The sequence below is a fragment of the Artemia franciscana genome, chromosome 4 (assembly GCF_032884065.1).
Source record: "Artemia franciscana chromosome 4, ASM3288406v1, whole genome shotgun sequence".
Classification (NCBI taxonomy): Eukaryota; Metazoa; Arthropoda; class Branchiopoda; order Anostraca; family Artemiidae; genus Artemia; species Artemia franciscana.
In genome coordinates, this window is record NC_088866.1 from 25,175,580 (window position 1) to 25,190,400 (window position 14,821).

Genomic DNA, 14,821 nt, shown 5'->3' on the forward strand with positions numbered 1-14,821 from the left:
AAATACAAAAAACAATTAAGATTAATAAATTTATGTATAGAAAAAACAAAAGGTTTTCTTTAGTGTTTATCAAAATGGTCAGTTATTATCACTGTATATTCATTTATACAGTACAGTCATTCCCTATCACAACCATTATACAAAGCCGGACTAAGATGCAAGTGTTTCAGAGAACGTAAAAGCATAAGCGACATTAGATTTTTTCACGGGTAGACAAGTCAGATTTATCTTGAACGCGAAACTTGGCTTCAGTTATGTAACCCTAAATTTTAAAGAACCTAATTTTAAATTAATTTACTCCAGTGCATATATAAAATCGGTAATTATTGCAATGTTATTATTAGATGTTTTTAGAAAATACAAGTAGGTTTCAAAGTCTCCAGTTGGTTCCAAAGGTATTTCGAGAAAGTTTCTACCAAAATACGTGTTCCAATATAATATACACTGAATTGTTGATGGACAAGGATATGGGGAGAGCTTTTATTCGCGCCAAGACTGAAGTAGCCAAATGTTACTAAGTCTTGATTATACTGTATATAATTTATATACAGTGGTTATTATATAGGATGATCAACGTCTCCCTACAGGGGCAGCCCTGAACGAGTGTTAATAATCTCATCTTGATTACATCTTTATAAATAAAAAACAAATTTGTAAATAAAAATATAAAAAACCAATAGATTAATAGATATATGTATAGAAAAATAAACAGGTTTTGCCCCTTGCCCAGGCAAGGAGCAATTCTGAATGAGTTTTAGTTATTTCACTTTTTTACATTTTATATATATATTAAATAAATTTGAAAACAAGTATATAAAAACAAATAGAAATATAAATAGGCGAATAAATTTATGTACAGAAAAAATAAATAGGTTTTCTCCAGAATTTGTCGACATGGTCAATTATTATACAGGAGAATCAACTTCTCCCTGCTAGGGGCAATCCTGAATTGGTGCTATTCATTAATTTTTTTTCCTTTTTTATTAGATTGTATGACTACTTCTTGAATAAATACGGTGACGAGACAACTCAAGAATATCAACATGCTCGAAGGAATTTCGTCCGGTCTATGGCTGCGTACAGTGTTGTCGGCTACCTTCTTCAAATTAAAGACAGGCACAACGGGAATATTATGCTAGATGAAGATGGTCATATTATACACATAGGTAATATTTCTGTTCAGTAATATGGGGGATAAAGTTAGATTAGCAATGAGGCTTATCAGATAGTAGTTGCGCGTTCTTGAAAGGCGGTCATAGAAAATAAAATTGAATGTAGTAAAGCATAAAGATATATCTAAATAGAGAAAAATCAATAGAACTAGCGGTCAGTCATCAGGGGGTTGTATATATAATCTTCTTGCTAAAAAGCCCTTTTAATTTTGGATGCTCACTTTACTTCTGTTTTTTTTTTCTTCGTCTCTCTTTCCCTACCTCCCTCTTTCACTTTTTTAATTTTTGAAATTGGATCTGAAGTTATACATCATCTTTAGCTTATAGTGATAATGGTAAAGGAAAAAAAAAGGTAAAGGATACGGCACTACACTTTACAGTCCGTACCGGCGGTGCTGATCTCCGTTTCTTGGCCCTTCAGCCAGGAAGTGCAATGGGGGATTGGCGGCCAGCCATCCTGTGCTTTCGCACACCCTTCCTGTTTACCTTCCCCAGATTTCTCCAGGTACCCATTTAGAGCTGGCTCGACTCTGGCTAAGCTTACAGATTCACGCCACTGACCCCCGTCCCAAACTGAAAAATTGGGTTCACTGGGATTCGAACCCGCGTCCTGTGATAAGTATCACAGGATACTTATCACGTACCACGTACAGCATAGTGATATTGCTGTATTTATTACCAAACAAAAAAATTAACATAAAAGCAGGAAACCATTAGAGGAAAGAAAGTTTTTATAAGCAAACAAGACCAATTAACTATAGACTAAGCTGGATAGGGGATGAAAAAGGGCAAAACAGTATTTTCCTTATTAATACACTGAGAAAAAACCGAGAAATTCTAAACATTAAATGGCGTTGGTGATTTTTTTGAGACTAGCGACAATTTCCATTGTCTTATTTGATTACCTAGACCTTTCACTGTATGCTATTTACAATGTCACGTTATGTCTTTCAGCTCTCTTCATCCCAGAAACACTGTCAATTATATCTAGTTGGTATATTAGGTTATATACATATATATATATATATATATATATATATATATATATATATATATATATATATATATATATATATATATATATATATATATATATATATATATATATATATATATATTTGATTTTTGGAAACTTTTTGTTAATTAACAGTGAAAGGAGTGGTAATAAATTTTTTTATTTTCAGATTTCGGATTTATGTTCGAGTCATCACCTGGAGGGAACATAGGCTTTGAACCTGATATTAAGCTCACAGAAGAAATGCTAATGATTATGGGTGGTAAATTAGATGCAGCGCCTTTTAAATGGTTTATGGAACTGTGTGTTCAAGCTTTCTTGGCTGTCAGGTAAACATATTCGTAAAAAAAAAATCTAGAACAATATCATGTTCTTGTTTTCAATGCCCTTGTTTTCACTAGAAAAGTATCTAGCGACGAAATTGATTGACGGCGACAACAATACTTTTAAACAAAAAACAGAAGTTATTTTGAAATGAGAAATTTTCTGAGAAGAATGATTAAAATCAAATCTATGTGAACATTTCGGCCACATGAAAAATAGCCATTATTGACGAAATAGCATGCAAAAACCAAAGACAAAAAACTATCTTAATACAAAACAGATGTCCGACGGAATATTTTTTTGATAACCGATAGATTTTGCGAGTGTTCTCGTCAGTCTTCATTTTCTCCCAAAGATCTTTTCATGAATGTTTCCCACTAATAGTAAGTTTATTCAGAACATTGGACTATTACGAAAAAAGTCAAGAAAATTAAATAGAACTTATAAAATAATCACAAATTTTCTTGTGATTTCTTATCAGTTTTAACCCTGTGGTCGTTTTATATATGTTGATTAATAAATCTAAGTTGATCATTGGAATAAATCCATCGTTTAATAAGCATGGCAACACGGTCTTCTAATATAAACCACTGTCATCACAAATAGCTTCAGGGCACACTTAATACCCGGGGTTATTTTTTAATAATGTATGGTAGGCCTGTTGGACATCTATATTATATACCTTTTTTCTGTGGTTTTGGACCAGCGATAGACACAGTAAATAGAACCAACCAGAGAGAAGATTTTCATTGGAATTTACTCAACGTTGCCTGCCTTAAGAGATTTCAGGGTTATTAGTTCCAGAAAAATTAGTTAGATCCAAAACATATTGGATTATTGGCTCCCTTTCAAGCCTATCTATAGAGTTCAAAAACATTCTCAAGCTACATCTTAACTTTTGTTAAGAAAAAGTGAAATAAATTCCATCCCTATCTGTAAGAAAGAAAATACCTATGCGTGTTACCTATCTGTGAAAATATAGATTTTCATTGTCAATCTTGAAATTTCCACCTTTACTCTGATTGGTTAAAAGGCATAGAATTTTTGCAACCCTCTCAGATTTTGAAAATACTTATGGTTGGTATTTTCATTGAAAAGCTGTGTTTTGGAATTATATACATTTAAAAAAAAATATTTCGCCTCCCCCCTCCCTGGATTTTCGTGAATTGATATCTGTGATGGTTAATAATAGTATGTACCATTAAAACTAAATAATAACAGGACCTTAGCTTCATAAATTCATAAAAGTTGAATTATAACCCAAGATGCGCGTACGTAAAAAAGGTAAAGAATATGCACTGGACTTTGAAGCCCCTACAAGCGGTACTGATCTCCATTTCTTTGCCCTTCATCCAGAAAGTGCAATGGGGGGGAGGTAGCCACACTTTCCTTTCGTAGACCCTTCCTGTTTACTTTCCCCCGATTTCTGCTGGTAGCCATTAAGAGCTGGATCAAGTCCCATAAGACCGTCCAAATTGCCCTCTTACCTTCTTTCCTTGTTTTATGTGTTCTGAAAGTCCGTCATAACTTCTCCTTTTCAGGTGATAGAATTCAGTCCGATGAAATACCACTATCCGGATTTTTTTAAACGTAGAGATAGTAAATGCATATAAGACGACCAATCAAAATTCATGCGTCAGAAGTGACAAAATCAAGCCCTGTAAACGCCCCAAAATTGGCCTTTTACCTAATTCTATTTTAGTATTTTCGGTATTCTATTTTCTCTATGTTCTACTTTTTCTCAATTTTTTCTCTGTATTCTGCTTTTTTCTCAATGTATTCTCTTTTTTCTCTATGCGATTTACTATTTTCTATATTCTATTCTCTCTGTATTTTATTTACTATTTTCTGTATTCTATTTTATCTGTATTCTACTGTTTCTCAATGTATTCTCTATTTTCCGTATTCTATGGTATAAAATATGGAAAATCCGACTCTAATTCTAAATTCTATTCTCTTATTCTGTGTTGAGATATCACTAGATTAAAGAGAAAATTGTTGCAATGGAAGATTACTAAAGTTGCCTTCAATTTTTTTTTTATGGCACTTGGTATCTACCAAGTGACATATAGCGATCGCAAATTCTGTTGGTCGTTCTGTCTGTCCCGGTTTTGCTAGTTTAGGCACTTCCAGGTAAGCTAGGACGATGAAATTTGGCAGGCGTATCAGGAACCAGAACAGATTAAATTAGAAATTGTCTTTTCTCCGATTCGACCTTCTGAGGGGGAGTGGGGGGACGGTTAAATCGGAAAAATTAGAAAAAATGAGGTATTTTTAACTTACAAATGGGTGATCGGATCTCAATGAAATTTGATGTTTGGAAGGATATCGTGTCTCAGAGCCCATATTTTAAATCCCGACCAAATCTGGTGACATTGGGGGGAGTTGGGAGGGACCTAAAATCTTGGAAAACGCTTAGAGTGGAGAGATCCGGATGAAACTTGGTGGGGAAAATAAGCACAAGTCTTAGATACGTAATTGACATAACCGGAACGGATCCGCTCTCTTTGGAGGAGTTGGGGGGAGGGTTGGTTCTGAAAAATTAGAAAAAAATATGTATTTTTAACCTACGAAGGAGTGATCGGATCTTAATGAAATTTCATGTTTAAAAAGACCTCGTAACTCAGATCTCTTATTTGGATCCCGACCGGTATCATTGAAGGGGGACCGGAAATCTTGGAAAACGCTTAGAGCGGAGAGATCAGGATGAAACTTGGTGGGAAGAATAAACACAAGTCCAAGATACGTGACTGACATAACCGGACCGGATTTGCTCTCTTTGGTGGAGTTGGGGGAAGGTAATTTGGAAAAATTAGAAAAAATGAGGTGTTTGTAACTTACGAACGGGTGATCAGACCTTAATGAAATTCGATATTTAGAAAGATCTTGTGCTTAAGAGCTGTCATTTTAAATACTGACCAGATCCGGTGACATTCGGGGCGGGGCTGAAGGGGGAAACCGGAATTCTTGGAAAACGTGAAAATTGATGCATCTTTATCTTACGAATGGTTGATCGGATTTTAATGAAACTTGATATATAGAAGAATCTTATGTCTCAGATGATCCATTTTTAATTCGAATTGGATCCTGGGACATAGGGGATAGGAGGAGGGAAACAAATTTTGGAAATCGGAAATTTTGGAAAACGCTTAGAGTGGAGAGACAGGTATGAAACTTTGTGGTAAGAATAAGCACAAGTTATAGATACGTGATTGACATAATTGGAACGGATCCTTTCTCTTTGGGGAAGCTGGGGGTGTTAATTTGGAAAAATAAGAAAAGTTGAGGTATTTTTAACTTTAGAATGGGTGACCGGATCTTAATGAAATTTGATATTTAGAAGGGACTCATGTCTCATAGCTCTTATTTCAAATCCCGACCAGATCTGTTAACATTGGGGGGAGTTGGAGGGGGGAAACCAGAAATCTCGGAAAACGCTTAGAGTGGAGAGATCGGGATGAAACTTGGTGGGTAGAATAAGCAAATGTCGTAGATACGTGATTGACGTAACTTGCCTGTATCTGCTCTCTTTGGGAGAGTTAGGGGGTAGGGTTCAGTGCTTTGGTGAGTTTGGTGTTTCTGGACGTGGTAGGACGATGAAAATTGGTAGGCATGTCAAGGAGCTGCACAAATTGACTTGATAAATTCGTTTTCCCGGTTCGACCATCTAGGGGGGGGGCTGAAGGGAGAGGAAAAATTAGAAAAAATGTGGTATTTTTAACTTACGAGTGGGTGATCGGATCTTAATGAATTTTGATATTTAGAAGGACTTCCTGATTCAGAGCTCTTATTTTAAAGCCTGTTCGGCATTAAAGCCTCTGATTTTCCCTTTAAATCAATCTATTGATTCTTGCTAGTGTTCATACCATATGAGCTCTTGGCTCTTCCGGCCTCGTCACAAGTGCCATATGAGCTCTTAGTTCTTGTTTCTTATATATATACATATATATATATATATATATATATATATATATATATATATATATATATATATATATATATATATATATATACTAGCTGTTGAAGCACCACCCCAACACCTAGTTGGTTGTCCCGGTCGTCATTTATATCCCCCTGTTTCCCCCGGTGTCCCCGTTGTAGTTGTGTCCCTGTGTCCCGGTCGTCATTTATATTCCCTGTGTCCCGGTCGTCATTTGTATCCCGGTGTCCCGGTCTGTATATACATTCGTTTTTTAGTTTTGTTTTTCTCCTTTATTTTTTTCCTTTTTTTTTTCTTTTTAGTTTATTTAGATTTTTAGATTTTTTAGTTTTTTTATTAGTTTTTAGTTTTTTTTCTTTTTAGTTTTTTTGTAGTTTTTACCTTCTTTTTAGTTTTGTTAGTTTTTTTTTTTTACTTATGTCCTGGTCGTCATTTATACTCCCTGTGTCCCGGTGCTTTGTTGATTGCTAATCGAACATTCCTTTTGTCCTGGTCGCTTTCTCTTTGAGTGTCGTCATTTATTTTTTTCTTTTTTAGTTCTTTTAGTTTTTACCTTTTTTAGATTTTTTTAGTTTTTTAGATGAAAATTTTTTTTTTTTTTTCCTTTTTTTCTTTTTAGTTTTTTATTGGTTTTTACCTTTATTTTAGCTTATTTTTCAGTTTTTTCCTTTTTTTAGTTTTTTTTTATTTTTTATTTTTTTAGTTTTTTACCTTTTTTTAGTTTTTTTAGTTTTTTTAGTTTTTTAGCTTTTTTACTTTTTTTATTAGTTTTTAGTTTTTTTTTGTAGATTTTGCCTTTTTTTAGTTTTTTCAGTTTTTTTTTAGTTTTTTATTGGTTTTTACCTTTATTTTAGCTTATTTTTCATTTTTTTCCTTTTTTTAGTTTTTTTTAGTTTTTAGTTTTTTTAGTTTTTTACCTTTTTTTAGTTTTTTTAGTTTTTTTAGTTTATTAGTTTTTTTAGTTTTTTAGTTTTTTTATTAGTTTTTAGTTTTTTTTGTAGTTTTTGCCTTTTTTTAGTTTTTTTCTTTTTAGTTTTTTTGTAGTTTTTACCTTCTTTTTAGTTTTGTTAGTTTTTTTTTTACTTATGTCCTGGTCGTCATTTATACTCCCTGTGTCCCGGTGCTTTGTTGATTGTTAATCGAACATTCCTTTTGTCCTGGTCGCTTTCTCTTTGAGTGTCGTCATTTATTTTTTTATTTTTTAGTTCTTTTAGTTTTTACCTTTTTTAGTTTTTTAGATGAAATTTTTTTTTAGTTTTTTCCTTTTTTTCTTTTAGTTTTTTATTGGTTTTTACCTTTATTTTAGCTTATTTTTCAGTTTTTTCCTTTTTTTTAGTTTTTTTTATTTTTTATTTTTTTTTAGTTTTTTACCTTTTTTTAGTTTTTTTAGTTTTTTTAGTTTTTTTAGCTTTTTTACTTTTTTTTATTAGTTTTTTGTTTTTTTTTGTAGTTTTTGCCGTTTTTTAGTTTTTTCAGTTTTTTTTTTAGTTTTTTATTGGTTTTTACCTTTATTTTAGCTTATTTTTCAGTTTTTTCCTTTTTTTAGTTTTTTTTAGTTTTTAGTTTTTTTTAGTTTTTTACCTTTTTTTAGTATTTTTAGTTTTTTTTAGTTTTTTAGTTTTTTAGTTTTTTTATTTTTTTTTATTAGTTTTTAGTTTTTTTTGTAGTTTTTGCCTTTTTTTAGTTTTTTTAGTTTTTTAGCTTTTTTATTAGTTTTTAGTTTTTTTTTGTAGTTTTTTGCCTTTTTTTAGTTTTTTTAGTTTTTTAGCTTTTTTATTTTTTTTATTAGTTTTTAGTTTTTTTGTGTAGTTTTTGCCTCTGATTTTCCCTTTAAATCAATCTATTGATTCTTGCTAGTGTTCACACCATATGAGCTCTTGGCTCTTCCGGCCTCGTCGCAAGTGCCATATGAGCTCTTAGTTCTTGTTTCTTATATATATACATATATATATATATATATATATATATATATATATATATATATATATATATATATATATATATATATATATATATATATATATATATATATATATATATATATATATATATATATATACTACTACTACTACTAATAACTCACTGCAGCACCAAGCCGCCTGAGGCCAACACAGCTACGCACGCTCCTCCTCCAACCTAATCTATTTAAAGCCTCCCTCTTTACACCCTCCCAGGAAGTTCCCATTTCCTTTAAATCCTTATTTATGACATCCTCCCAACCCAGACAAGGACGACCTGCTTTCCGTGTAGCCCCAGACGGTTGGCCAAAAAGGACAATCTTCGGTAATCTGTCATCCTTCATCCGTAGAACGTGGCCTAGCCATCTCAACTTTTCTTTCATTATAGCCCCAGAAAGCGGGATTGAACCACGCTTTTCGTACAACCTACTGTTTGAAATACGGTCAGTCAGCCGGGTACCCAGAACAATCCGTAGGCAATTTCTCTGGAAAACATCTAGTAAATTTTCATCTGCTTTTCGGAGTGTCCATGCTTCAGAGCCATATTTGACCACTGTCATCACTGTAGCTTCCAATATTCTAATCTTGGTTTGTAGGCTTATCTTTCTATTCTTCCAAACTTTTTTTAACTGTGAAAAAACACCCTGAGCTTTAGCTATTCTACTTCTAACATCTTCACTGCTCCCACCATCTTTACTAATAATACTACCAAGGTAACTGAAGCTCCCAACCTGATCAATCTTTTCGTTACCTAAGGTCACCTGCTCATCTTCACTTATTCCTAACCTTAGTGACTTAGTCTTCTTAACATTAATTTTCAAGCCTATTTTAGCACCCTGAACTCGTAAAACCTCTAAAAATTCATTCATTTTGCTCACACTTTCATCTAATATGCTTAAATCATCAGCATAATCTAAGTCCAGGAGCGTTCTTCCTCCCCATTTGATTCCATGGTCTCCAATTGCCTTTCCTGTGCTCCTTAAGACGAAGTCCATCAAAATGATCCATATAAAGGGGGATAGAACACAACCCTGCTTAACTCCTGATTTAATACAAAACCAGTTGCTAACCTCATTTCCTACCTTAACCGCAGCAGTATTATTCTCGTACATAGCGCAAATCACTTTAATGTATTTTTCTGGTATACCATATAACGATAAGACCTTTGTTAACGCTGTTCTATCAACAGAATCGAAAGCTTGCTCATAATCGATAAAACTAAGGACCAAAGGTGTTTGACAACGAAGGGACTTCTCAATTATTAACCTAAGAGTGAAAACATGGTCGACACATCCTCTACCTTTTCTAAAACCGCATTGTTCTTCCCTTAAAACTTTGTCTACAGCATGTCTCAGTCTAAAAAGTATCATATTACTCAGTAATTTGCTACCTACAGAGACCAGACTAATGCCTCGATAATTCCGACATTCACTCTTGTCGCCTTTCTTATACAGAGGTTTAATTAAGGTTTTCCTAAAATCATTGGGTACTTCCCCTTTTTCAAAAATCATGTTCATAATCTTCAGTAGCTTATTCCTAACCTCAGAGCCACCATATTTAAGGAACTCATTAATCATACTATCAGCACCTGGGGCCTTATTATTTTTTAATCCTTCTAGCACTGTCGCTAATTCTTCCTCACTAAACAAATCTTCCTTCACATCCAAGGTATCACAAACTTTTTCATTTTTATCTATATCTTTTCCTGCAACTGTATCTCGGTTTAGCACATTCTCAAAATGTTCCACCCATCTTTCTTTAACTTTTTCCTTATCACTAATTGTGACCCCATTTCTATCTTTAACTGGGACTAGTCCGGATCGGCTACTCCCTTTCAATTTATTAACATGCCAGTATAATATTTTACTATTATGCCGTCTAGCCGCATCTTCCAGATCCTCAGCAATTTTATCCATCGCCTCCATTTCACATCTCCTTAGTTCATATTTTAATGCTTTCTCCACTTTCTTTACATTCCTTTTGTTTTCATACGACCTATCGCTCAGATAATTCTTATACAAACCCCTTCTACTCTCTATTAAACCTAAAGCTTTTTCACTTATATTCCTAGTTGCTGTCTTAGCACTCTTCCCTAGGACACCATCAGCAACTTCACAAATTGTTTTTCTGAAATTATTCCAACCATCTTCCACATTGTCAAATTTTAAACCCTCAAGTTTAGTACTCAACTGTTCCTGGAATTTTTTTTTCAAATTTTCATCCTGAAGTCTACCAACATCATAACTTCCCGGGAGGGAGTTACTCTTCCGAAATTTCAGCTTTAAATTAACCTTAGACACTACTAGATGGTGATCTTTACTTTTAACATCAATAACGGCACTCCTATACACCCTAGTATCTTGTATTGATCCTGCTAGTCTTCTGTTTACAATAACATTATCAATAAGGTTTGCTGTCTTACCATCACGTGAATACCATGTCAACTTATGGGCCATTTTGTGACCAAACACCGTATTGGTTATAACTAGGTTGTTATACCTACAAAATTGCAAAAGCCTATAGCCATTACTGTTTTCTTTTCCTACACCAAAATTACCTAGGCTAGGATACCATCTATCCCTATTTCTACCAACCTGGGCATTAAAATCTCCTAGCAATAACACCATATTTCTACCTGGTACCCTGTCTATTTGCTCCTGTAACTGTAAGTAAAATTCATCTGAGTCACTAGTATCTCCATCAATTGGTTCAATGGGGGCATATACTACTATAACTGATACCCTAAACTTTTTAGTCATAAAATGAGCAATTAGTATTCTATTATTAATACCTTCCCAGCCTAAACAAGACTTAGCAGCTTCCTTATTCATCATGAGCCCTACTCCCTGTCTATGTACCCCATCCTTCCTTCCTGAGTAAACAAATTCTATGTCACCTAATTTCATGCTTCCTACCCCTGGGATATGAGTTTCTGAAACTCCTAATAAATCCAGTTCAAACCGTCTGAATTCGTCAGTCAAAATGTCGATGCGATAGTCATTTTTTAACGTCGTAACATTCCAAGTTCCAATTTTCATGTTCTTTAAATCTTTGAAATTATTTTGCCCTCAAGAAAAGCAGTGATCCCGGATACCAGTGCAGGATGGGGACCAACATATCTTCTCAAGTCTACACCGAAGCGCTTAAGCCGGCTTAGAACCGGACAGCAAGAAGTCCCTGGGACCTCCAGTAAGTTGGAGGCCTTGTGCAATCCTGGGCCCATCTTGGTCACAACATGGTTTTCAGCACTTGGCGATGCTCTTCTATCAACAAGAGTCGAAATCCTGCACAGACAGTCCCAAGCCTATTACCTCCGACTCATTATATATTCATGCCTACAAATATTATGCTACTACGGGGAGGCAGCCCATAGTAGATAAATTAGCTAGGAAGAGGTTTTTCAGCCCGAAAACGCCCATCAAAACAAACCAAGCCCAGAAAATTATCCAATAATCAGAATCCCGTACGAGTGCTGTGTTGTTTACTAGGCTATAATTTCCTCGAGGGGCGCCACTCCTCAAGTGGGAAAAATTGACCGCAAGTTTCCCAGTCTTGCAGGTACCCCGAAAGGGTCGAGGCAGCCCTTTACAGAGGCCGTTGTCCATAAATCTGGATCTTACGCCCTGCCGCAGTTGTCCTCCTATAGAGGATCCTCCCACGATGGTGTTCTGCTTCACCATGCAATTTAACCCATTACTGGGAGAAGGTTTGTAACTCATCTGACGCGTGAACACGGCAGTTGGCCCTGCTGAGTGTACATTTGAGGGGCCTTCTTCCTCCTCCACCTGAAATTATGACCCCCAGGGGAGGGTTTCCCAGTTTCTATTATGGGCCCCACTGGGACAAGGTCCTACTTGGCCTAAGCCTCCTATGGAGCTACTCTACCTATCTATAGGGCTTACATATATACATATATATATATATATATATATATATATATATATATATATATATATACACATACATGTACATACATATACATACACACATACACATACACATACACACATATACACATACATACACATATACTCACTAACGTGCAAATATATACCCTGAATTGGTATAGGCTAGGTCTGTATATGGTGAATATTAATTTCCTTTCTGATGCAAATGCACAATAACTTTGGATTCATGGATGCAATTCTGACTATAGAGATAAGTATTTTTCTTACTTGAAGTGTATGTGCAGAATTAGAAATTCTGCTGGTACTACAAAAGTAGACCTAAGTAGCCAATTTAGCCTGTCTGAAACATCTCACAAGCCAACACCTTATAAAAAACACCTTTGATAATTTAAATGAATAAGAAAACTTATTAGAAATTCTGCTGATACTGCAAAAGTAGACCTAAGTAGCCAATTTAGCCTGTTTGAAACATCTCACAAGCCAACACCCTATAGAAAACACCTTTGAGAATTTAAATGAAGAAGAAAACTTATTAGAGACTCTGCTAATACTGCAAAAGTAGACCCAAGTATCCAATTTAGCCTGTTTGAAACATCTCACAAGCCAACACCCTATAGAAAACACCTTTGACAATTTAAATGAATAAGAAAACTAGTTAAAAACTCTGCTAATACTGCAAAAGTAGACCTAAGTAGCCAATTTAGCCTGTTTGAAGCATCTCACAGGCCGACACCCTATAGAAAAACACCTTTGACAATTTAAATGAATAAGAAAACTAGTTAAAAACTCTGCTAATACTGCAAAAGTAGACCTAAGTATCCAATTTAGCCTGTTTGAAACATCTCACAAGCCAACACCCTATAGAAAACACCTTTGGCAATTTAAATGAATAAGAAAACTAGTTAAAAACTCTGCTAATACTGCAAAAGTAGACCTAAGTATCCAATTTAGCCTGTTTGAAACATCTCACAAGCCAACACCCTATAGAAAACACCTTTGACAATTTAAATGAATAAGAAAACTTATTAGAAATTCTGCTGATACTGCAAAAGTAGACCTAAGTAGCCAATTTAGCCTGTTTGAAACTTCTCACAAGCCAACACCCTATAGAAAACACCTTTGAGAATTTAAATGAAGAAGAAAACTTATTAGAGACTCTGCTAATACTGCAAAAGTAGACCTAAGTACTGCAAAATACTAATGATGAATAAAACATGAATTGAAAGCGACGGAAAGCTCTGATTATCTGACTAAGCTAAAAACCAACCCTAAGAATATATATTCCTATACAAACTAAAAAAATGGCATGGGAAAGAAATTAAAGACATTTTTAGGCCAATGAGAATGTGCTATTTGCTTCTTTCAGCAAGAAGCATTATCAAGTAGTACTATCAATTAAAAATGTAATTTTGCCTAAAAAAAAATGTAGTATCTCTTTTGAGATACTACATTATATATATATAGATATACATATATATAGATATATATATAGATATACATATAGATACATATAGATATACACATATAGATATATAGATATATATATATATATATATATAGACATATATATATATATATACATATACATACATATACATATATACATATATATATATATATATATATATATATATATATATATATATATATATATATATATATATATATATATATATATATATATATATATATATATATATATATATATATATATATATATATATATATATAGAAGCATAATTTATGTTTCTTCTGAATGACTTTCAAACGGAACTAATTTCTACTTTAGATTACAATATTTTCTAATCTTTCACAATCAAATATTGCATAATTTTATAGTCCCCCCTAAACTCATAATTCTGGGTCTCCTTTAATTTTTGTTCATTTCAGGCCATACCATGAAGCCATCATATCTCTAGTCTCTTTAATGCTGGATACTGGTTTACCATGCTTTCGAGGGCAAACCATTAAGCTGCTTCGGGCTCGGTTTGGACCACAGATGACAGACCGGGAAGCCGCCGCTTCTATGATTGAAGTTGTCAGGAAATCTACTTTGAATCCCAGAACTAAAACTTATGACTACATTCAGTGGGTCCAAAATGAAATTCCGTACTAAAACAACTATGTTTTATCTTTATTATTGTTGCATATTAATCAATGTTATTTAGCTGCTTCTTTTATTGATTGTTTAGTTTACCTGATTTTTAGAGTGAAAACACGGAGGAACAAGGAGGAACTATTCAAAATCTTGTGTGGTGCCAAGATTTATGGATTTAACTGGTCCAGAACTTTACATGAAAAATCTAAATTACCCAAAATCTGCTGGTAACTCTCTATATAAAATTCTCGCAAACTGCGAACGAAGCCTTCAAGTCAAAACTGCTCTAAATCATATAAAAAAAGAATTCGAACGAAAAAATATGAAATTCAGTGTAAAAAAACTGAAAAATTGCTTTTTAAGTCAAAATCACTCCAAAGTATGAAAGAGAATCCGAACAAAAGCT

At 33.7% G+C, this 14,821-nt stretch overlaps 1 protein-coding gene across 1 annotated transcript in view; it reads left to right on the forward strand.

Annotated features, from left to right (window-relative positions):
• Positions 1-14,484, forward strand: part of LOC136025731 (phosphatidylinositol 4-kinase alpha-like) — a 68,637-nt gene extending 54,153 nt beyond the window's left edge. The window contains exons 14-16 of the mRNA XM_065701717.1: positions 873-1,166; positions 2,357-2,516; positions 14,208-14,484. Of these exons, the coding sequence (XP_065557789.1) occupies positions 873-1,166; positions 2,357-2,516; positions 14,208-14,433 (680 nt within the window). The 3' untranslated portion in view covers positions 14,434-14,484. The remainder of the gene's footprint in view (positions 1-872; positions 1,167-2,356; positions 2,517-14,207) is intronic.
• The last annotated feature ends 337 nt before the right edge of the window (positions 14,485-14,821 follow it).